At 49.6% G+C, this 22,537-nt stretch overlaps 2 protein-coding genes and 1 long non-coding RNA gene across 7 annotated transcripts in view; 2 read left to right on the plus strand and 1 right to left on the minus strand.

The window, feature by feature from the left end:
- The window catches only part of LOC120603706 (uncharacterized), a 61,074-nt gene that overhangs the window by 24,440 nt on the left and 14,097 nt on the right, over positions 1-22,537 (minus strand). The gene's annotated exons all lie outside the window — the stretch shown is intronic.
- Positions 7,102-12,299, plus strand: LOC120603707 (uncharacterized). The gene is made up of 3 exons (XR_005653101.1): positions 7,102-7,284; positions 7,725-7,821; positions 8,648-12,299. It is a non-coding gene; the product is annotated as an uncharacterized LOC120603707 (long non-coding RNA).
- The window catches only part of CCN5 (cellular communication network factor 5), a 30,020-nt gene continuing 23,618 nt past the window's right edge, over positions 16,136-22,537 (plus strand). For 2 of the 4 annotated variants that reach the window (XM_039864410.1, XM_039864413.1), the window contains exons 1-2: positions 16,178-16,421; positions 19,709-19,925. In XM_039864410.1, the coding sequence (XP_039720344.1) occupies positions 16,362-16,421; positions 19,709-19,925 (277 nt within the window). In that variant the 5' untranslated portion in view covers positions 16,178-16,361. Of the gene's footprint in view, positions 16,155-16,177; positions 16,422-19,708; positions 19,926-22,537 lie in introns of those variants that run through there. The other 2 variants (XM_039864411.1, XM_039864412.1) reach the window with 2 other exon arrangements.

Below are 22,537 nucleotides of genomic sequence, written 5' to 3' on the forward strand. Positions count from 1 at the left end.
CAGACCCTGTGGAGTGTGAGTAATATTAACCCCACCCGAGAGAGGGGAAATCTGAGGTTCAAGGAGGTGAAGCCCAAAGACATACGAATAATAAGAGACAGACTGTTGAATCCAGGTCTAGCTGAGCACCTACTATGTGCCAGGCACTGGGTCAGGTGTTTAGATACATTATCCCTTTGGCCTCGCACAGCAGTCCTGCAGGCAGGTATTGTTGTGATTATTATTGCTCCTGTTGAACAGAAGGGGAAACCGTGGCTCAGAGAGATGATAAGACTCGCCTCCAGGCAGGGTCAAGATGTCAGCGTTTGAACCTAGGCCTGCGTCCAAGCCTTTACTCTTTCCACTGTCCATAAGCCTCCGTGATGGCCATCCGCGGACCAGCACGGCGGAGCGTCAGGACTCAGAGGAGTCACACATTTGCCCTCCTGGGTTGTTCGGAGGCCCCTGGAGTCATTACCCAAAGCTGACTGCAGGTTCGGCCTTTCTCCAGGCTTGTCCTGGTCATCACCAGGCTGCGCCCCTGCTCTCCCAGGAAAACACCTGGAGTGGAAGGTCCCGAGAGGGAGAAAGTTGGGTTATTTTATAAAATAAAGCAGAACTTTTGAATGATAACGATCCATAACAGAGTGGGCCATGATGCGCTCCCCAGGCGGACAGCCACCTGTGAAGAAGGTAATCGAGGCAGCTCCCGCGTGGGAAGCGACAGTGGATTCAAAGGACTTTCAGTTTTGAAAAGCCGTGACGGCAAGAGTCTCCGATGCCATATTCTCGGTTCCAACTTAAAGCCGCATGATACTCAAAAGCTAGGAGTCTGAGACCGCATGCATGTGTCCCTTTGTGTTCTTGGTTCTCTATCCAGACAGGCAGACCGTGGAGCACGTACTGACTCAGGGAAGGAAAATGTCAGTAAAAGCAGAGAACAAGTTTTTAGGTTTCAACATCTTCCTTTCATCCACCGCCCTAAAAGACCATTCTAGAAGAAACTTGGGGCGTATTAATTCCTAACAAATCAGAGAAAGATGTGATTCCATGCTTTCTCTGTCCCTCTGCCACACAACACGCAGGGTGGTGGCTGCTCCGTCGGCCCAGGTCCTGGAGGAGGAGACACGGAGTGGGGCTACAACTGACCCGAGCGGTCACACGGCAGGAGCGGCAGAGAAACAAGGTATGTGGGTGGTTGACACTGCGCCCTAAACTAGCCAACCCTGTGCACGCGCATCTCTCCCCTCCCCTCTCTCCGTCTTCCCAAACAAGAAGGCTGGGAAGGGAACCAGAGAAAGAGCTACGTGTGAACACGGTTTTAATTCTGTGGGTCACCGTGACCCTGAGAGCTTTGAAGAATCCAAAATTAGAGACAGTGGGGAGACTGACAGATGAAGGGATCATGTGATATGTCTGAGCCAAGAGGGCCTGAGACAACCTCACACTTAGACACAACCACAGAGAAAGTGTGTGTGCGTGTGTGTGCGTGTGTGCATGTAGTGTGTGTGTGTGTGTGTGTGTGTGTGATCGCGTGGGGGATAAAACGAAATGATTAAGATTAATTTTCTGCCCACATATAAAAGTGGGGTATTGTAATAAAAATGAATTCAAAATGGAGTACCTTCCCTGCCCGTCTGAATTTTGAACTGAAATATGTGCCTGCTATGCATAATTCTAAGATTTCATAATCCCGTGGCTTTTGCCGTGACTCTTCCACTGGACGGACCGTCAGGCACGGACACTGGGAGGACCCAGGCCCAGACACCGGGAGAACTGAGCCCTGCTCTCAAACGTCACCTTCCCTGGTTGCCTTCCCTGGCCACTCGATTTAAAATAAAACTCCCTCGGCCACCCTGGGTATTCTCAAGTCCTCGCCTATGTTTCTCTCCAAAGTACTTAGCATCGGCTGAAATACCGCCAGTTTTACTTACTTGTTTACTGTCTATGTCCCTCACCTGACAGTAAGTTTCAAAAGGGCGGGGATTTCCCTTTTTCTTCCATCCCATCCCGTCTCATTCCATTCCTTCCTCCCTCCCTTTCTTCCTTCCTTTCTCCCTGTCTTCTTTCTGTCTCACTCCTTTCTTTTCTTTCTTTCCTTTTATTTATAAAAAATTTCAAACATACAGAGAAGCATAGAAATATATAATGAACAACCATTTGCCATTTGCCCTAGATTTATATTTGCTTTATTTTTTTTTTTTTTTTTAGGTTATAGCATTTTTTCAAGTAAAGAATATTTGTCACAATATTCCTCTTTTATGACTTGGATGGTAGAGAGTTTTGTCCTTTTTACTCATTGCCTTATTATTCACGGCCTGGAAGTTGGTGGGCCTTCAACAAACAGCTGTTGAATGAATGGATCTCATCTAATCCTCATGGCAGCCCTACGTGGTAGGTATTATTAGTATCCTCACCTTATAGAAGAGGAAACTGAGGCACAGAGAGGTAAAGTAACTTGCCCAACGCCACAGAGCTAGGAGGTGGTGGAAGGAGAACCTGAGCATTGGTAGGTTGAGTCTTGAGGACCCAAATTTGCTGCACTAGAACTCTCTGGGGGCTCCTTCCACTGAGATGCCCATTTATCTTCTCTTCCTACCTGCTCCATCTGGACACCATCCACAGAGGAGACCCATTGGAGGAAGAGGGGTTCACAGACTGGCCACCCCATCTGGGCACCCAGATGGTCTCCATAAAGGCTGGGGCCCTCTGTCCTGCCCTGGGGTGGAAACAGAACGCTCCTTCCCAGACGGACGACCTTTGGGGTTTGTTATGAATAGAGATTCCTTCTGGGGAACGTGATGGCTGATGCCAGGAGCCTGGGTCCCTAGACTTAACCCCCAGGAATGTGGACAGAAATCTCCAGCCTCCACCCTGCAGGCCGACTCTCCCAGCCGCCGGGCCAACCAGAGTGGAGGGTGGTTCCCGGCCACTGGGCCTTCTGGGGAAGTGGACTGGGGCCTTCGATCCTCAGGCTGGGAGGCAGCTCCTTAGGGTCACAACAGCTCTGGGCTTCAAAATCAGAGAAACCTGGGGCCTGTGTGACATTGGACAGGCGCCCAACCTGGTGAAGTCTTGGCTTTCACATCTATCAAATGGGGATAATTATTATCCCAACCTCACCGCAGATCTGGGACCAGGGGGAGGCAAGCCAGGTGCCGAGGGCACTACGTTTAAGGAGGCACTGGCTCTCGGGTGCCAACCCTGCACTTGTAGGAGCCTGAGGGTGAGCGCCCCCTTCAGTTAAGCATCCTATCACCTCCCTGCTGCACCCTAGTCCCAGCCTTGCATCCCAGGGCTGTTCTGGGGAGGAAAGGAAATATTCTGTGCAAACCCATCAGCACAGCACGTAGCACACACTTAGTGCTCGCTCTTTGTGAAATGCTGTTACTGTCACCATTGGTACTGACTGCTTTTCAGAAGTAGGCTGGGCCCCGTCTCAGAGTCTCTCTCAACAGCCTCTATCGCTTCCTCCACCTGTGTGTACTGCACCCTTTTCATCATTTGTCCCCTTGTAAGTATTAAATGACCCCGAATTTCATTACCTTCCTTGTCCTTAAGCACTCGCTCTCTACGAAATGAGACATGACAACCATGACCACTAACATCTACCGGCTGCCTACCCCGTGCCAGGCACTGTGCTAAGCAGCCCCACACCAGCTCTCAACTGATCTTTACCACGACCCTGTGAGGTAGGAGCGATGCTCACGCCCATTTTGCAACTGAGGAAACCAAGGCGCTGAATCATTAAGTAACTTGTCCAAGGATGCACTGCCAGGGAGGGCAGGAGCTGGGGGTAGACCAAGGTGGTCCAACCCCACGACCCCCGCCATGGAGATCGGAATGGGGTGCCTTCCGCCCCTCTCTGGGCTCTGCCCTAAGGGTGTACACAGATGGCTCAAGGCAGGAGCCCCAGTGCCCACTGGGGCAGACTGGCTTCCCTGAGCTGTGTCAGGTCCCAGGCACCTGGAGAGATGCCTTCTGGGCATTTTCAGGCTGCAGTAAGCAGTTTCTGAGCTCTTCCCAGGCTGGACAGTGGCTTCTGCCTTCAGGCTGTGACAATAATGACATTGAGCTCATTTTTGTCAAGCATTCACTGAACCAGTGCTGTGACACATGCCTTATATTCAAGATCTCTATCAAGCCCTCTTATTTATTATTGTCTCTATGTTATAAATGAAGGAGACCTCAAGGCCAGGGTCACAGCCCAAGTGTACGGCAGGTCTAAGATCTAGACTCCCATTTGTCTGAATCCCAAGTGGGCGGGGAAGGGGGGTGAAGGCTTGGCTGCTGAGGGCCTTATAGGCACAGATCACTGCTGCCTTCTGTACCTCTTCCTACTGCTGGCAGCTGCTGTGGCCAAAATGGAGTGACCCAAAAGGAGGTCATTGCAAGGCTGGGGCTGGGACTGGGGTGAGGAAGAAAGCACACACCTGGGCCCCAAGGATTCTGAGTCTGGCTGCTCCGCATACAGAACAGCACCCCTAAGTCATACGCACATTGCTTGGAATGAAGTAAAATGTGGGGCAGGTAAGTTTTGCTTTAGAGGAGATAGCTTCTCACCGGCCATGACACTGAGGTAGGTTATTTGTACACATTAGTTTTTTCCCTGCCTCCTACCTCCTTCCTTTGTAATGTGTCTTTCATCCTGGCCACCAGTGCTGTCGTACACCTGGCTCTGTCCAGGGGCTCTCACCCCCCAGGGCTGTCTAAACCTTTTCTTGGCACTCAAGGCTATTTGCAGACATCCCCCAGCCTTGCAGCCTGTTGCTCTCACCATTCATACACCTCAGCCCTGCACACCCCAGTCTTCGCTGTTCCACAAACAGGTCGTGTCACAGAGACCGGTGCAGCGGGCTGGCCTTACCTCTTTGACTTCCATAGGCGGGTCCCTCTGCCTCAAACATCCTTCCTCCCCCAAGATCTTTCTGGATATTCTCAGGCTGGGCTAGGCACAACTCTAAACCCCCAGGACAGAGAGTGGCTGTGCAATTGGCTTAGAATGTTAAAAATGCAGGCTTTGAACTTAGGTGTGGATTCAATCCCAGCCCTGCCACTTACCAGCTATGGGACCTTGGGCTGGCCTCTCCGAGCCTCAGTTTGCTTCTCTGGACACAGAAAGAGTGAAAAGACCTACTCCACTGGGGTGCTAAGGGAATGCAAGGAGGCCACACACACGGAGCTCTGGGCTCAGAGCCTCCAACACACACAGGGCTCAGAGAGCCTCAGGTGTTCATCTGCTCATTCAACAGCCAGGTTTAAACACCCACTTGGAATCCGACTCTGGGATAGAGCAGTAAAGGGACTCCTGTGGCCTCAGACAGACTGGAGAGGCAGACTTTCCCCAATCAGTTGTCGTCGTGACTATAATTAGGTAGATCACTCCCACACCACCACCGCATGGCTAGAACCTTGACCTTGAAGCTCCCTGGGGCAGGATCTAAATCTGATTTATCTCCATAACCTCAGCTCCTCATGGCCTGAATGCTCAACAAATACTTGTTGAAAACATTTCTATAACAAACACTATGGCACTTAGTATGTGACAGCAACTGTTCTAAGCACTTTATAAATATGAAATCACGTAATTATATCAAGATCCCCATTTTTCATGTGGGAAAACTGAGGAACAGAAAAGCTAAGCAGACTTCCTTCAGTTTTATAGCCACGATTTGAACCCAGGCTACCTGGCTCCAGACTCTACTGGCTCCATGCTCCTCCCACACTGATGCCACTTTATGGGGTGTCCAGAAAGGGCCTGGTTCGCCAGCTCAGGGAGGCTCAGGGCAACCTAAAGACCTTGCCTATCTCTACTGCCCTCTGACCCCCGTATTCCTCAGCTTTCTACTCTCCAGGTGGGCCATGGAGGAAAACAAGGCCTGAGCTGCAGCGTTTGATGTCCCCTGCCAAGCTGGCACTTTGAGGCCTGGGGGTGCCTCAGGGGATCCCAGCCAAGCAGCTGGGCTGGTGCTAGGGCCAGCCTTTCGTTTCCGTAAACACCCCAGTGAGCCAGCCTTTCGTGGTGAGTCCATGGGTGCTGGCGTCGAGGGCAGAGGTTTGGCTGACCCCGTGCGGTTTCCCCTGACATGGCCACTTCCACCCCCTCGGCCTGGCTGGGCTTCCGGTAATAAAATGTTTTCTCTGGGGCTGGAGGGGCTGATGGAATGGGTCACTGGGGCCTCCCTGTCCCACTTGCCCTGACTTAGGCTCCTGAAAGCTGGTCTAGATGCCCCTCACTCCAGCCTGGGCAGCCCACGTGCCAAAACCGGGTGTCTGAGGCGAAATGGCCTCTAAGGGGGCAGGTCTTGGGCTCTGAGCCCAGAGGGAGGGTGTGGCTGGAACCTACTCTGTTGGTCCTGTCTGAGGGGTTAGGAATTAAGGAAACAACTTCTCCTGGAGACAGAGCCAAGCAGCTTGGAGACAGAATGAAAAGTCTCAGCTGTGGCCATCACCCCCTCCCCACCCAAAGAGAGTGTCAGCACGGGCCGTGGAGGGAGACTGGAGGAATATTAATCGTGGTGAGTTTACCATCTCGTGAATGTAATTAAGCCCCGGCTCTTTAATTCTCATAATCACCCTGCTTGGAAACTGAGGCTCAGGGAGGTGAAGTGACTCAACCAAGGTCATACGGCAAATGACAGAGCCAGGATATGACCGAGCCTCTCTCTCTTCCCTCCGAACCACTTCTCTCTTACTGTCTGAATCCCAGACAATAGGAACTGGAAGGTGTTTCCAGGCCGTCTTTTAAGTGGCGATATAGCACAGTAAGAGCAGAGACTCGGGAGCCAGCAGCCTGGGCTCAAATCCCAGCTTTGCCTCCTACTGGTTATGTGACCTTGGCCAGGCGATTTAATTTCTTGGTGCCTCAATTTCCTCATCTGTGAAATGAGGATAATGATCCATCCCTCAGAGGGTTGGTGTGAGGATTAAATACTAAGCCCTTGATGAACATTAGTTATGTCTAGTCTCTTGCCAGCTTTTCCATTGCAGAGCGGGGGAGATGCGGGCCAAGAGATGGCGGCAAAATCTGCTGGGTCTTGCCCGGCACAAAATCTGCTGGGTCTTGCCTGGCACAGAGCACAGCTTCAGCTCCTGTCTCCTACGGCCCCTAAGCAGGGTGCCCCTGAGAAGCTGCGATGTGTCTGAGTTGTCACTAGACACACAGCTTCCTCAAAGGGAAGAGAGGCCCTTCAGAGAGACAGGGGAGATGGAGGCGGCACTTGCTTTGCCCTCCATCCTCCAGCTCAGAGGAGGCAGCATCAGAGCCCAGGAGAGGAGAGGAGTCAACGTGCTAGGTGACCTCAGGTCGGTCCCTTCCCCCTCTGGGTCTCCATTTCTCCTTCGGAGGGGTGAGGGCATTTGGATTCTTGGACTTGGAGAGATTCCTTCCCGCCCCGCTGCCTCATCTTAAACAAATTTTCCTTGGGTCTTTTTAAAGATTAGAATTTTGTACGAGATTTTTTCTGAACAAGAGTCTGCTGTTTTGAGAAGGGGGATGTGGAACAGCGAGGAGCCAGGAATGGGGTTCCCTTCCCCCGCCTGGGACCCTGGGCCCAAGCTGATGACTGGCCAGTGACTCACTCCCTCCTCAGCACTGCCTGCCACCCCATGACTGGGAGCCCCATGTGGGCGGCCCCTAAGCAGGGTCGACCTAACCCACGTTCCCCCAACGCACATAAGGGCTGGGAACAATTAGCTTCCTCCTCAGGCCAGGCCAGATGTTCACGTGGGTATTGGTTTTGCAGACCACATGTGACTCAGGGGCTCCCTCAGTGCTGGAAGTATCCCAAAAGGCCCTGGAGGTCAACTGTGTCAAGTCACAGTGGGGGAACTAAGGCCCAAGTAGGTGATATGATTTGCCTAAGGTCACACAGGGTGCAGGGGAAGAAGGGACTGGCATTCTGATGCCTCACCCAGAGCTCTTCTACATCTCCAGGTAGTCCCTGGACCCTTGGTCCCTACTCCCGCCCCCAGCCACAAATGTCCTCCCCAGCCAACACAGGCCAGTCTCATCTCACCCCACCTCCCATCTGACTCTCCAGGCTTCATCCAGACTCAGCTACTCACAGCTCCCAGCCAGCTCCTTCTCTCTGTCCCTCTATTTTAATTGCCTTTTGACCTGGATGACTCCTATTCTTGCTCAACTCAGATGTCACCTCCTCCAATAAGACTTCCAAAGCCACTTCTCCCACCTCCCAGGCTAGGTCAGGTCCTCTTCTCTCACTGCCCTCAGTGCCTGGTACCTGTCCCTTATTGTGCTATAACCGTCTCTTTGCTTGTCTCTATCTTTCCCTTTCATCCATGAGCTCACTCCGGGCAGAGACTTTATTTTTTATTCTTTATTTAATGGTAGGGCATGGCCCACTACATTCACTGTTTGCTGAATGACTTCATGGATGGATGGATGGATGGGTGGGTGGGTGGATGGCTGGATGGATGGTCAAATGGATGAATAGGTGGATCAATAGATGAGTGAATGAACAAACACATGGATCGATGGATGGACAGATGGATTGATAAACAAGTGGATGGATGGATTATCCAGATAATGGCATTTGTAGGAACTCAGACAATGAAAGCTAAGTCCCTAGAGACTGGGTGTCCTGACTGATGGAGGGGCTCTTGGCTGGGGAGGCAGGAATCTAACCTGTTATCTGCATCCTCCAAGGGACGTCTGGCCAAGAGTGAAGCCACCTCTGCCCAGGTGCCTGGTCCTTTTTGACCAACTACTTCAACCCATTGGAATCTCTTGAATTTTGAAAATTAGTTAGACATCAGAGAGTCTAGAGGAGCCACTCAGACATTCTGGAACTCTATATTCCTGGGGCCCTCCCTCCATACTTCCCTCTGAGTCAGAGCAGTGACTCCAGAAATGCTTCCAGGCATAGAAACATAGATTCCTAGAGCCAAGAAGCCCTAGAAAATATGGCATTCATCCCTCTTCCATTTTGCAGATGAGGAAATGAGGCCAAGCAATGCCATAGAACTTTCCTAAGAATATACATCAATAAAGCTGGGATTAGAACTGGGGTCCTCTGATTTATTCATTCACTAGTTTGTTCATACATTCATTCACTCATTCATGCAACAAATATGTATCTAGCACCTAACGTATGCCTGGTTCAGTGCCTTTTCCCTAGCATACTAGGTCTGTAAATAAACCCTCATGCCAATTTCAGAGCCTTTTCCATGTCCCATTATGACCTCCTCTAGCTCCCCAGTAGGCTTATGTAAGTCTCACCAGTTGCACCCTTGGCACAGCCCCTGTGTCAACCCCTTTATCCTGCAAATGAGGACCACTTCATTGCCAGGAACCCCTAGGACACAGAGGTATGTGCAGCCATATGCAGAGTCGGTCACATGCGTGTGTCAGGAGCTCTACATCCCATCCCCCCACCTTGGTGGGGACCACGTTGGTCCCTACACACAGAAACTTGCCAGCTCAGACTAAAGCCCAGTGTTAAACTGTTCAAGCCCCACAGCTGTTTGGGGGTGGGAGGAGCTCACCATGGCACCTGGGATCACAGGACCAGGAGCAGACCTCTGAACTCTTGCCCAGACTGGGGAATATGTGGAAGAAGGGGCATAGTGGGGCATCTGGGGGCTGGCTAATCGCAGGCCAGATGAGCAGGCAGCTGCAGCTCCTCCCGACATGACCACAGGCAGGGCAGAGTGGAGGCAGCCAATCTTGGAGAAATGGGCTTTGCATTCCGGGGCAGGAGCCCAGACCTGGGTGAGCCATGGCCATTCACTTCCTGATGGAAGTGACCTCTCTGAAGATGTGGACCAATTCGGTATTGTAAGGGCCAAAATAAGGTTCAGCTTCTCATAAAAGAAAACCTTCTGAGAACAAATCAATGAACTAAAGAACAGAAGAAGAACATGGAAGGACAATAGAACTAAACGCTACTTCTAGGATCCAATTAACAGAAGACAGACTCCTGAAAAGATTGATCATGGCAAAAGAGAAATGATGCAAATAAGTAAAATAAAATACAGGGTAAAAAAAAGGAGAATGACATTGACGTAACAAGGGTTAAAAGGAATTTTAAAACTTGTGAACAGTTGTATGCTAATACATTTGAAAGCTTGAAGAAAATAGATAAATTTCTAGAAAGTTATAAAGTGCCAATAGATTGGCCTGTGAAGAAATAGAGAATTTAAATCAATCAATCACTATTACAGAAACCGAAATGGTAGTTAAGCCCTCCCACGCCCCAAAATCAGACCAGGATGTTCTTACAGATGAGGTCTGCTGAATTTTTAAGAAAGAGTTAATCCATATTTTATGCAAGTAGCTCACAAAAAAAGAAGCCAAGTTAGTTTATTTTATGAGACAAGTGTCATCTTGGTTGCCAAACCTGGATAAGACAATATAATAAAAGAAAATTATAAGCCCCTTTTATTTATGAACATAGGACAGAAAAACACTAACCAAAATATTAGCCCATTGAACCAAGCGATGTGTTAAAATACTGATAAATACCTCACCATCAGAAAGAGTTTATCTCAGAAATGCATCAGCATCAGGAAATCCAACAGCGTAATTCACTAAATCCTTAGATCAAAGGGAAATAAACTCCAATGGTTATGTCGATCGAAAAAGCTATTGCTAAGACCCTTAGGTATTTATGATTTTTTAAAAAATCCTCAATAAACTAGGGACATAAGAAAAGCTTCTTAATTTAGTTAAGATTTTAAGATCAAAACCTACAGAAAATGTTATTCCTAGTGCAGAAACTTTATATGCATGTCAGGATTAGGAACAAGCCAAGACACCCATTATCCAGCTATTGCTTAATGGATAATGCCAGAGAGACAGGCTAAAGCTATAAGGGAAGAAAATAAGAGGTGTGAGGATTGGCAGAGAAGAGGTAAGACAATCGTTCGTAGATCATATGATCATCCACGTTGAATCACTACCAAATAAGGTGACAAAGTATTCAAACAAATAAGAGAATTCAGCAAGGTGCCAGATACATAAGCAACAACAAGAATCAATAACATTTTTACACCAGCAATAACTAACCAGAAAAACTCAAAACAATGGTGGCTTAAACAAGAAAGTATACAAATAGAGAGAATACTATATATTAGATTATATTACTATATTAATATTCTCATATATTCATATATTATTATATATGTCGATACTATTTTTTTAATCGTGTGAATGAAATCTCTAGGTGGGGAGTCCAGGGTGCACATGGCAGCTCCAAGTGTCATCAGGAATCCAGGCTCCTTCTTTATTTCTCTTCTTCCTTCCTTTGCACATGAGGTCCATCCTCAAGGTACCCTCATATTCCAATAGCTGTCACATTCCACCATCGTGTTGGCCTTACTGACTGGAATCAGGAGTGGGTGGGAGTGGAGGAGGTGGGAAGGAAGGGAAGTCCTTCCTGTTTTGAGCCTTCCCAGAATTAAACACTTCTGTTCATATCTCATTGCTAGAAGCTGGTTTCGCTGCAAAGCTGACGGCATTGCTACTCCGAATAAAATCAGGGTTTGGTTACAAAGAAAGATGGGGAGGAAGGATATTAGCTTGGGCATCTATCAGGCTCTGTCACAGATGCCCAGTTCCAAAAGAAGCTGAGGCCCAGAGGGATGAGGGAACTTACACACAACCACGAAGCAAATAAGTGGCAGAGTTGAGATTTTCATCTGATTGACTCTTGATCTTCCCATGGTACGGGCGTCCCTTCTCTCGATGGTTTGTCTAGCTATGGGAGCACTGACGCCGCTCGCTCCCAGCTCTGCTTGGATTAGGGTCTGTTTGTGGTTTCTCTGTCCTTACCACCTAATGTCACCCCTGTGAGCTCCCCAGCACTGGGCATCTTATTCACCCCACCTTGCCAGAAACTTGCACAGAGCTTGGCATGGCAAGGATCATGGAGGAAGAATGGGTGTAGGGAGGTGACAAACCAAATGGCTGCAACTGGCTTCATCTTCCAACGGCAGATATTTTTTCATGGCTTTTATATGCTGTGTTTTGATCTAGATTGGTTTCATGAGTTTCACTTTTCAGATGCATTTCCTAGAACTTAAAGGGTTAGGCCTGACTCGGGTCTCATAGAACGGGTAGGCCACTTCAAAACAAAACAAACAAACAAATAAAACAAGCAAACAAGACAGAGAAACTAAGGTCCAGGGAAGCAAAAGTATGTATCCCAGATCCCAAGATACTTGTGGCAAAGAGGATGTCATATGTCCCTCATTCTGGTTTCTCTTCCTGGGTACACATAGAAAGATCACATTCCCCAGCCTCCTTGGAAGTTAAGTTGGGGTCATGTGACTAGTTCAGGGCAATAAAATATGAACAGAAGTGATAAGTATCACTTCTGGTCTGAGGCAGTGTGCCTTCTCTACTCTTCTTCTCCAAGGTGACCTTGAAGACCACTGGTATAGACTTGTGACTCACAAACATGATTTGTACATACAAATCACTTGAGGGTCTTATTAAAATGCAGATTCTGATTCTGAGGCGGGGCCTGAGATTCTTCATTTCTAAAAAGCAACCGAGTGATGCAGACATTTGAGCTGGGAAGAGCCAGAGGGTACCACAGCAAGATGGAGAAGACCTGTGACTTCATTGGACCATTTGCGAGCAAAAAGAAACATGCGTTGGTTTAAGCCACTGAGATTTAGGGGTTTATCTGTGACCTCAGCATAGCCTAATGTATCCCCCATGAATACACTGGAATAAAAAATTGTCATTTAGCCAGTCGACCAATATTTATTGAGTTCCTACCATGAACTCATTGTGTGCCCTGAGTGCCTCGCTCTTAAGGAGGCACTCACTCTAGGGCTCGTGCAAGTGCAGGGTCAGCACCTGAGAGTGACAGCTCCTAACATTTTACTCCCCAGGTGCCCCTATTCCTGCACCCCAGTCCCAGGGCTGTATGTCTATAGACGAGACAGGATTTGAAGCCGGGACCTTTTGACTCACGAGCCTGAGTTTGTTTCCGGTAACACAGAGCAGCTGTGCTCCTTCTGGGGTCTTAATTGGGGGGCTGTAGCAGTGGCCAAAAGACTTATGGGGTCCCTGCACTGTCTCATCCCCCTTGGCAGTTTGGGGGCCTGAATCACATGTAAGTAGCCAGCAAAGTGGCAGTTCCTGCTGCCGTACTTCAACACGTGTGTAGATTCATCACACACACTTTCATCACCAAACACCCTTGATGCCAGAACGGGTGCTTCCTGATCTGGCTGGGCCCCAAGGCTTCCCACTATCCACAGGCTCTCATCCTCGGTGACTAGAGAGGACAAAGCCAAGTTCACGCTCTGACTCAGAGGGGCCCCCTAGGCAGGTGACAACACTTCCACTCATCTCCTGTCACCTCTGTGGGCAGCGCGGGCCAGGGCCTCCTGCACTGCCTTAGAGCACACGGCCCGCGTCACCGCATCACTGCCAGCGGAGGTCTCTTCCTGTTACTGGTGGTTCTCGGATCAGCCTCCCTCCTCCTCCTCCTCACACCTCCCTTCTCTCCCGTCTTCCTTCCTGTCTCAGAGAAAGAAGTGGTTCAAAATTGTTCCTCCCAGGAAAAACTAATCCATAGGATAGAAGTCAGAAGAGTGAGTACCTGGGCAGCAGAGAGTTTAGCCTTAGAAGGGGCATGAGGAAGTTTCTGGAAACGTATCTTGGTCTGGGTGGTGGTTACATGGGTGTGTACATATGTGAAGAGTAGTCGAGACGTACACTTCATGCTAGTGCCCTTTAAGCACTTCTCTGTATATACGTGACCCCTCAATTTAAAAAAATGTCACAGAGAGCTCTAGAAGCCGTAGCAAAATAACTGACAACCTCAAAAACTGCAACATGGGTTTCGGAGTCATACAGACCTGCACTGAAAAATCTGGCTGTTTTCTAGCTGTGTGACCTTAGGCAAGTAACTTAACCTCTCTGAACTGTACCTTTCTTATTGAGGTGTGGAATAGAAACACCGTGAGGTGTTAGAAATGCACTTTTTATAAAAAGTACTTGGCACAGCGCAGGCTCTCACTAGGTGCTCAATATATTATCACTTTCATCATCATTAAAACCAGTGGCCCTCCAAGGATAGGGGATAGCAGTGGTCATCCCTGAGCGCAGGAAATAAGAGGCACACTGTCCACAGAGAATCTAAAGACGAAATAAAATTGAGGAGAAGCCAGTCTGCTTTCTGTTATCACCACACACTGGCAGATACGAATATCAGTCATAAAGTTTTCTGTCCTGAAAAAAAATTTTTTTTTGGAGGGGGCGTCTAAGTTCTAAATGATTGATGCAGTAACTGTTGAATTTTATTAATATATAAAGTCAATATATAATATTTAAGCTTTGAATTAGCACATTTTAACTTCTTACCCTTTAATAAACATATTCTACATGGAAGTTAACTTGGAGAATTTCTAGGGACACGGTTAACCCCCAGAGCACATAAACTCAGGAACACATGTTTGTCAAAAAAGTTCCTAACAGTTAGGGACCCTTTGCCTTGATTCACGTACAATTCCCATCTCCAGCCCCATGGTGTTACATATTTCTGCATCTCGATAGTAGATCCAGAGAAACAATGACTAGAGCGATGGCGAAGACGAAGAAGATACAGGTATTTCAATTCTGTCATTCTATGTGACTACTTGGAATTCTGATCTGTGTTTAAAATTTGAAACAGTGAAAAAAGTGTGAACTGTGAAGGATAATGATTTTGTTCGCTGAGTGCAAATTTTAGTACATGCATGAAATATATTTGTTTCATCTCGTTTATTGCTGACAATAATTTTGTTGTATGAGAGAGGGCGGGTGTTTAAAAATAATCTACTCTGGGTATAAAATACCCTAGGCTCGCTTCTGACTTAAAATGTAAGCATTTACCAATCAGTCGGTCACTGTATCTCTCCATCCCTCCAAGTGTGTGGACAGCCCATCCCACCCCCAGCCACTCCCCGCAACCATAGTGATCGAACCGGCATTTTCATTTCCAATTTCCATCCCCATCATCTCCTTCCCCTGAGACTGCAACCAGGAGGGTGTCTCCCCACTGCTGAAAAATCCCTCCGTCAGATATCTACACCGAGACACTCTTCCCCCGCACCGGCCACCCATTCTGGAACCTTCTGCTGTCCAGCTCCCTCACTTTGAGGTTTGGAGGTACTGGTGGAGAATATGGGGGCCAAAGCCTTCCCAGACACCCCTGGACATCATCACCTCTATTACCTTTGCCAAAGTCTACAGTCACAGCTCATGTCTTTACATCCTCCGCCCCCATAGTGGCTGGGACATTGTAGATGTCCCCACAATCCCGATGGTATGAATTTGGGTGTCTTACTCCCCACTCCCCTCCTCACGGTCAGCTCCGGCTCCGGTCGCACCAGGCACCTTTGGCTCCTGGAATGGGCAGGGCTATCGTGCCCTCTCCCACATCGAGGCATTAGTACGTGCTGTTCCCTCCGCCGGGATCAGTCTGCCCTCCCTAAACAACCCCCCCTTCCTTGGCTCTCTGTAAAAACACCTCCTTCAGAAAGCTGCCCCTCATCCTCTGTCTTAACAAGGACCCCTCCTCAGTGAGCCCAGAAATTCCACCTGTTTGTCCCCTAGTCTGGGCTTTGTCCCAAAGTTGCATTGTGCATCCAGTCCCTGCAGAGGGGGCCTCAGAGGTGGCTGAATGACCGGAAATGGATTTGGTTTTTCCAGATCATCTAGTAGTGCCCAGCAGGCACCAGCACACAATAGGTCCAGGCCGCGTGGGCTCACTCCCCGCAGCCGCTTGCCAGAGCCCGGAAAGCAGGCCTTGGGGAGGCCCCTCGCTGCCAAAAGCGAACAGGCCGCCAGGGAAGTTTTGCTCTGGGTCACACCCACCTCTGGGTGGCTGCCAATCCTCCTGCCAGAAACCACAGGCCCTACAAAGCTGCCCAGAGACCAGGCCACGGGGCTTGGTGAAGGGGTGTCTGCCCAGTACTTCCTGGATCCACGGTTCCCTGGGGTCGGGCCGGGGGTCTGGGCAGGGCTGCAGCAGCTATAGCGGTGGCTTGGTAAGGCCCTTTTGGGCTGGGAGGAGCTACAGAGGCCCCTGCCAGCCTGTCACAGGCTCTTGGCGTTGACACTGGCTCTGGCTTACACACACACACACACACACACACACACACACACACACACACACGGGCACCCCTTATGGCCCTCCAGGGTCTCCCCTCAGGTAAATGGTCACAGTGGGAGGGTGAGGATGCAGAGAGGAAAAAGGACTGCAAAGGCCAGTGCGTGTGCGCGTGCGTGTGTGTGTGTGCGTGTGCGTGTGCGTGTGTGTGTGTGTTTGCCTGGGAGTGACCTCACAGCTGCCGGAACATAAAGGCTTCCAGGTCCTGCCTCCCAGGCTCAAAGCTAGCTCCGTGGGGGACACAGTGACATGAGAGGCACACCACAGACTCACCTCCTGGTCTTCTCTCTCCTCTACCTCCTCTCAAAGGTAAGGGGGCCCCGGGCTTCCTTGGTGTGGTGGGGGAGGTATGAAATCACAGGCAAGCCCCCCGTGTTGGGCGCAGCTAGGTTCTCTCCCTGGTGCCCAGACAGCTGCCTCTGGCCAGCTCTGCTGTGTGACCAAGGTAAGCCCTTTCTCCTTCCTGAGCTTCAGCTGCTGCCTCAGGTGAATGGGCACAGTGATCATGAGGGCTTCGTGAAGATCATTTATGATAATTCACCTAAAGGGCTTAGCACAGGACCTGGCACGTGACAAAACTTCAAAAGAGGACTTTGGTGATTCTAACCAATCCCCGCAGCCCCCTACAAAGCTCTTCTGTAAATGAGACTCAAGACACGCGACCTGCTTTGCCTAATGATGAGCCAATATTTGAATGGATGTTGATGTCTAACTGATTAGGAAGTTCACATGGCAAGGTCACTGATGCTTCTGGGTCCTCAGGCAGTGAGTGACCTGCTGACCCTGGCTGAGGGGACAGGGAGACATCTCCATGGAAGACTGACCTTCTCTTACGGAATATTTTTCAAGGGCTTTTGGAATGTCTACCTTGCCTAACATGCCCAACGACCCTATTAGAAATTATCATCCTCTGTTTTCAGTCAAACGAGGCTCAGAGCGGGTAAGCAACTTGCCCAAAGCCACACAGCAAAGGAACATCAGGGTAATAGAGGAGGTGGAGCCCAGGCTAAGCCGGGTGTGTGGGGGAGGAGTGGGGATGAGTCCTGAGCAGTGTGCAGAAAAGGCCGAGAACCCTGCTGGCACCCCAGCCCTGCTGTTTGTTCTCCCAAAGCCGATGGGCAGGATGTGATGCCAAGGTGGGTGGCTGGGGTAGTTGGAGCAGGGGACTCGGGGTTCGGGGCTCAGGATTAAAAACGAAAATGGAGCTGTCCTCTATTCACTGTGCACCTGTCTATTCTTCCTGGGTCACAGGGAGCCAGGCAACGTCCTGCACAGAACACAGGGACTTGCTCATCACCAACACGAGAAGCCACCACAGTCCTCAGACAGGGAATTCTAAGTCCTCCAGGCAGGTGGCTTCCTGGGCTCAGGGCTGTGGAAAGAGGCCAGTGGCAGAGACCTGGAAACACAATCGAATAGCTGGCCATGACCTCACTTAATCCGTGTCTCAACTCTAAGATAGGTGGTCTCTACCCCATTTTACTAAGGAGGAAACAGCTGCCTCCCCATGGAGAAGTTAAGTGAAATGTTCAAAATCACAAAGCAAGTCAGGGGTAGAACTTAGATTTCGACTCTTGCCCAGAAGATTCCATGTCCAGGGTCCTTACCACAGAGCCTTGCCCCCTGGTGACCACGGCAAGGGTCTGGGGAAACCGAGTGTGTGATGGGGCAACTTGAACAGAGGGAGGGAGTGGTGGGGATGGGAGTGGAGATAGAGGGAGACTCGAGAGGCGTGTCTCTCCTTGCCCATGCCAAACACCCTCCCTGATGGGTCATTATTCCTTTTGAACAAATGGGTAAATTTAGGCAGAGGCTAAGCTGGCATCCCAGTCCCCAGAGAACAGGAGGTGGGCATGGCAATCAAGAGCCTGGAGCCCAGATTCCGATCCTGGCTCTGCCTCTTACTGGAGATGTCACTACATCGCTTTGGGTCTCAGTTTCCTCGTCTTTAAAATGGGCATCATGACAGCACCTCACTCCGGAGGGTTAAAGTAGACAACACGTTAGAGCGCTCAGCACGTCGTGGGCTCATGGTAAATGTTAGTCACAATCATCGATACTATTAGTATCCTCTCCTGGGAATCACAAGCTGGGGATCAGGACCTGGGCCGGTAGAGAGAGCTCAAAGTGGGAACCCAGCTGCCAAGCAGACGGACTATGTCCTGGCCCATCCCCCTGCCCCCCACTCTCCCCACCTTCCGGGCCCACCCCCCTACCCCAAACTGGACCAACAGTTTGGGGCAGGTCCCCTGGTGGTCAGGGTGGGAACTGCAGTTCACAGGGCTGTGGCCGTGGGGCAGGGGTGGTCCTAGGGATGGGACAAGGTGGGGACTAGGGCAAATGAGTCATTGCCTGCTTTGGGGCCACACAAGAGATATGAAGTCATTGATTTCATCTTCTCAAACTGCAAGGGTTCCACCCTCTAGATCAAACCCTTCGGTCCCCCAAGGGTCCTACTATAAACTGAAAGTTGGTTCCCCACAGACAGGGCCACTGGGAACACCTTGAACTATGGCCTTCGATCAGACACACAGGGAGCCCATGGTATCTGGTTTCTGGTTTGGTCATTTCTCTGTCCTGAGAGCGGAGGGGCAGTCAGGACACTTGAGTTAATACCTTGACCCTTGACACTGCCTCTGAGGGGTGGGCTCTTGGCTCAGAACTTCCCCCATTATAAGTCAAATCTTCCCCTGCACCCCGGGACCCTGGGTCCTCAATGGGAAAACAAGCGCCCAGCTCTGCATCCAACACCCTGTGACTTCTGGCAAGTCTCTTCCCCCTCCCCGGAGCTCAGTTTCCCCATTAGTGCATGGCAGGGGGCGGGTGGTAAGGGGAGGGGCAGTTGGACTGGAGCAGAGGTGCCAAAGACCTGTCTGCACGACAGCAGTCCCTGGACAGCCTGTTAAAAATTCAGATTCCAGGGCCCTGCCTCTGGAAGTTCTGATTTGGTAAGTCCCAGAGGAGGTCTGGGGGTTGGTATTTTACCAAGTTTCCTGGTTGATTCGATACACATCCAAAAACATATTCTGGATTGTTCCAAAGAGGAAAACATCCATGACACTGGTTTGTTCAGCCCTTACGATAACTACAGTCTTCCTGCTAGAAAATGGAGCATGCCCTGTGGTTTTAATCCATCATTCTGCCTTTCTGTAAGCTCCTACAGCCCTCCGTATAATTCACAACGATGACCATCATAACTAATGCATAGAACAACTACTGCAGGCCAGGCCTGTGCTGTTTGACATGCATCATTTCACGTACTCCCCAAAACGATCCTGAGTTAGATACGACTATTGCTCCCCTTTTTTACAGATGAGGAAATTGAGGCTGAGAGCTTAAGTAACTTGCCCAAGGTTACTCAGCTAATAAGAGCCAGAGTTAGGACTGGAACTCTAGCCCAGAGTCTGTGCCGATGACCCTATAATGCCATGCTACCTCTTAGGGAGTGTCAAGGGTCCACCAGGGTTCAAGGCAGGTTCACTCTGGCACCAAGGAGTGGACCCCATACTGCCCAGCCCCGCAGAGAGGTGGCTAACTGGGAGGGTCTCGCTGCCCACCTGAACAACCACAGCTGAGTGAGGTCTCTGTTTCTGCAGGTGTATGCCCAGCTGTGCCCAACACCGTGTGCCTGCCCCTGGCCACCACCCCGATGCCCACCGGGGGTGCCCCTGGTGCTGGACGGCTGCAACTGCTGCCGGGTATGTGCACGGAGGCTCGGGGAGCCCTGCGACCATCTCCACGTCTGTGACCCCAGCCAGGGCCTGGTCTGCCAGCTCGGGGCGGGCCCTGGCGGCCGGGGGGCCGTGTGCCTCTGTAAGCAGGTTTGCGGGGCTGATGGTGGGAGTGGGTGGGGCGGGGTGAGGATTCAAGGCCATGGTGTCCTGAATCAAAGAGAAACTCTGATTGCTCTACCCCTCTTCATTCTCACTTCACATACATCATCCATTCCAGCCAAACCTGGTGACCCGCGGTTCCCCAGGCCCATCCCTTACTTGACCCCACTTGTCTCTGCTCTGACCATGCCCACCACCATTTCTACCTGTCCAAATCATAGCCAACTTGCAAAACCGAGCGCCAACCCCTCCTCCCCCAAGAAGCCCTCCCAGATTCTTCTAATCAGAAGTTATCGTCCCGTCCGAAGGACCCTTGCAACATTTTTGAAAATAAAAGTGCAACCCCTTATTCAGGGCATAGTACGTACCAGGCACGTGCTAAGCACTCACCACATAAATCACACAATCCTCATAATAATCATAAGAGGTAAGTATTTTCAGATCCATTTTGTAGATGAGGAAACTGAGACTCATGTATATTAACTGACATGCTTAATACAGCTTGGGACCTGGTCCAACAGGCTCACAAGCAACATTCTGTCTGTTTTCCTGCTGGATTGGGAGCCCCTGGACCACAGCTTAAATTCTGAGTTTGTGTTTACTAGTGACCCTGAGCATCTTACAACCTTCATCACTCTTCTAGGCCTTGGTGTCCCTGATGCTTTAGATCAGGGGTTCTCAGCTTTGCTCTAAGAACGTTCAGGACCAGATAATTCTTGTTGTGGGGGCTGTCTCTGGTCTCTACCCACGAGATGCCAGTAGCGCCATCACTTCCAAGTTATGACAATCTGTCTTCAGACATTGACGAATGTCCCTTGGGGAGCAAAATCATCCCCAGTTGAGAACCACTGCTTTAGAGAAATAGAAGTGAGGAACTGTTTCTTTCTTTCCTTCTTTCTTTCTTTCTTTCTTTCTTTCTTTCTTTCTTTCTTTCTTTTTTTTTTTCTTTCTTTCTTTTTTTTTTTTCTTTCTTTCTTTCTTTTTTTTTTTTCTTTCTTTTTTTTCTTTCTTTCTTTCTCTTTTTTTTTTCTTTTTTTTTTCTTCCTTTTCTTCCTTCCTTCATTTCCTTCCTTCCTTCTTCCTTCCTTCCTTCCTTCCTTCCTTCCTTCCTTCCTTCCTTCCTTTCAATAAGCCTTGCAGAGCAATCGACCTCTTTCACCTATGTGCATGTCACACTTTTATAAGAACAAGAAAGGCCCATGAATCATTGACAATGAGTCCGTCTATAGGAAAAACCTTGTTAAAAAGCAAAACAACAAAACTTATTGACCAAAAGTTAGCAGTAAATCCTTCTTAAATGCTTACTTTGATCAAAGGAATATAATAATGAGAAAGGAGCAATTTGTTATATAAACTCACAGATGATTGCTAATAAAAATGTGTCTAAAGAAAAAAATGAGACAAGTAACACTTAGCTTACAAGGCTGATACTTAGATTAGCCATGACACATATAAAGCACTTGGCAGAGTTTATTTACTGATATTGCATAGCACTTTGCTAAGGGTTTCACAAAATATCCCCTCATTTAATTTCACAACAACCATGTGAGGTAGGAGTAATGCTATCCTTATTTTATAAATGGAACAAAAGGCACAGAGAGCTTAAGCAACTTGCCCACAGTCACACAGCTCATACGTGGCTGAGCTAGTATTTGAACTCAAGAAGCTGGCTCCACAATCGTAGTTTCCACCACTCTACTGCCTGACACTCAGTATGCTTAGTGTCTAGCGGCTGTTACTATCAGCAGCTTTTATTAAGGGGGTTTTTGTATTCCATCTTGATTCAGACTTTGAACACCTGGAGGCCAAGGATTTACTTGGTCCTTACTCCTTCCTGCAACTCCCCACATGGTGGGTGCCCATGAATATTTAATGATTTGAACCAAATTCGGAGGCTGGGAGCTGGTGAACCCCACAAGTGGGCAGAGCTGTCTAAGACCTCACAGAGGCAGAACCCCAAGCTTCTGATCTCCCACACCCCAAATGCACAGCATCCTTAGCTCGGTGGAGCGAGGCTCCAATCTTCCCGTGGCTCAGGTTTGACGTGAGTCCTTCTCGACTCTTCGCAGTGCTTCTCGGAGTCTCCTTTTGCACCCCACATACTATTCACCAGCAAAGTCTTCGCAATACTTCCAGAACCTGACACTTCTCAGTTCCCCCACGGTTACCACCCTGGCCTGAGCCCCATCATCACCGTCTGGGTTTGGCAGTAGCTCCGTGAGTCTCCCCAGCTCCTGCCCTTGCCCCTCTAGTTTATTCTCAACATGGCAGCCTAAAGGCCTCCTTTAGTATGTCGAGTCAGATCACACCTCTATTCTGCCTAAAATCCTCCAACAGCTTCTCATCTCATCCGAGTAAAAGCCTGCAAAGCCCCGGAGGCTCCCGATCCTGTTTTCTCTCTGACCTCATCTAACTCCCTCTCTCCCTCCTGCTCTCTGCTCCAGCCACACTGGCCTCTTTGCTGCTCCTTAAATACCCAGCACGTTCCTACCTTAGGGGCCTGTGGGCTGGTTGTTCCCTCCGCTGGCATGCTTCCCCAGAGAGCTGCGTGGCACCGTTCCCTCACCTCCCTCACATCTTTGCTCAAATATC

This window comes from Pteropus medius, unplaced genomic scaffold (assembly GCF_902729225.1).
Source record: "Pteropus medius unplaced genomic scaffold, Ma_sr-lr_union100, whole genome shotgun sequence".
NCBI classification, from domain to species: domain Eukaryota; kingdom Metazoa; phylum Chordata; class Mammalia; order Chiroptera; family Pteropodidae; genus Pteropus; species Pteropus medius.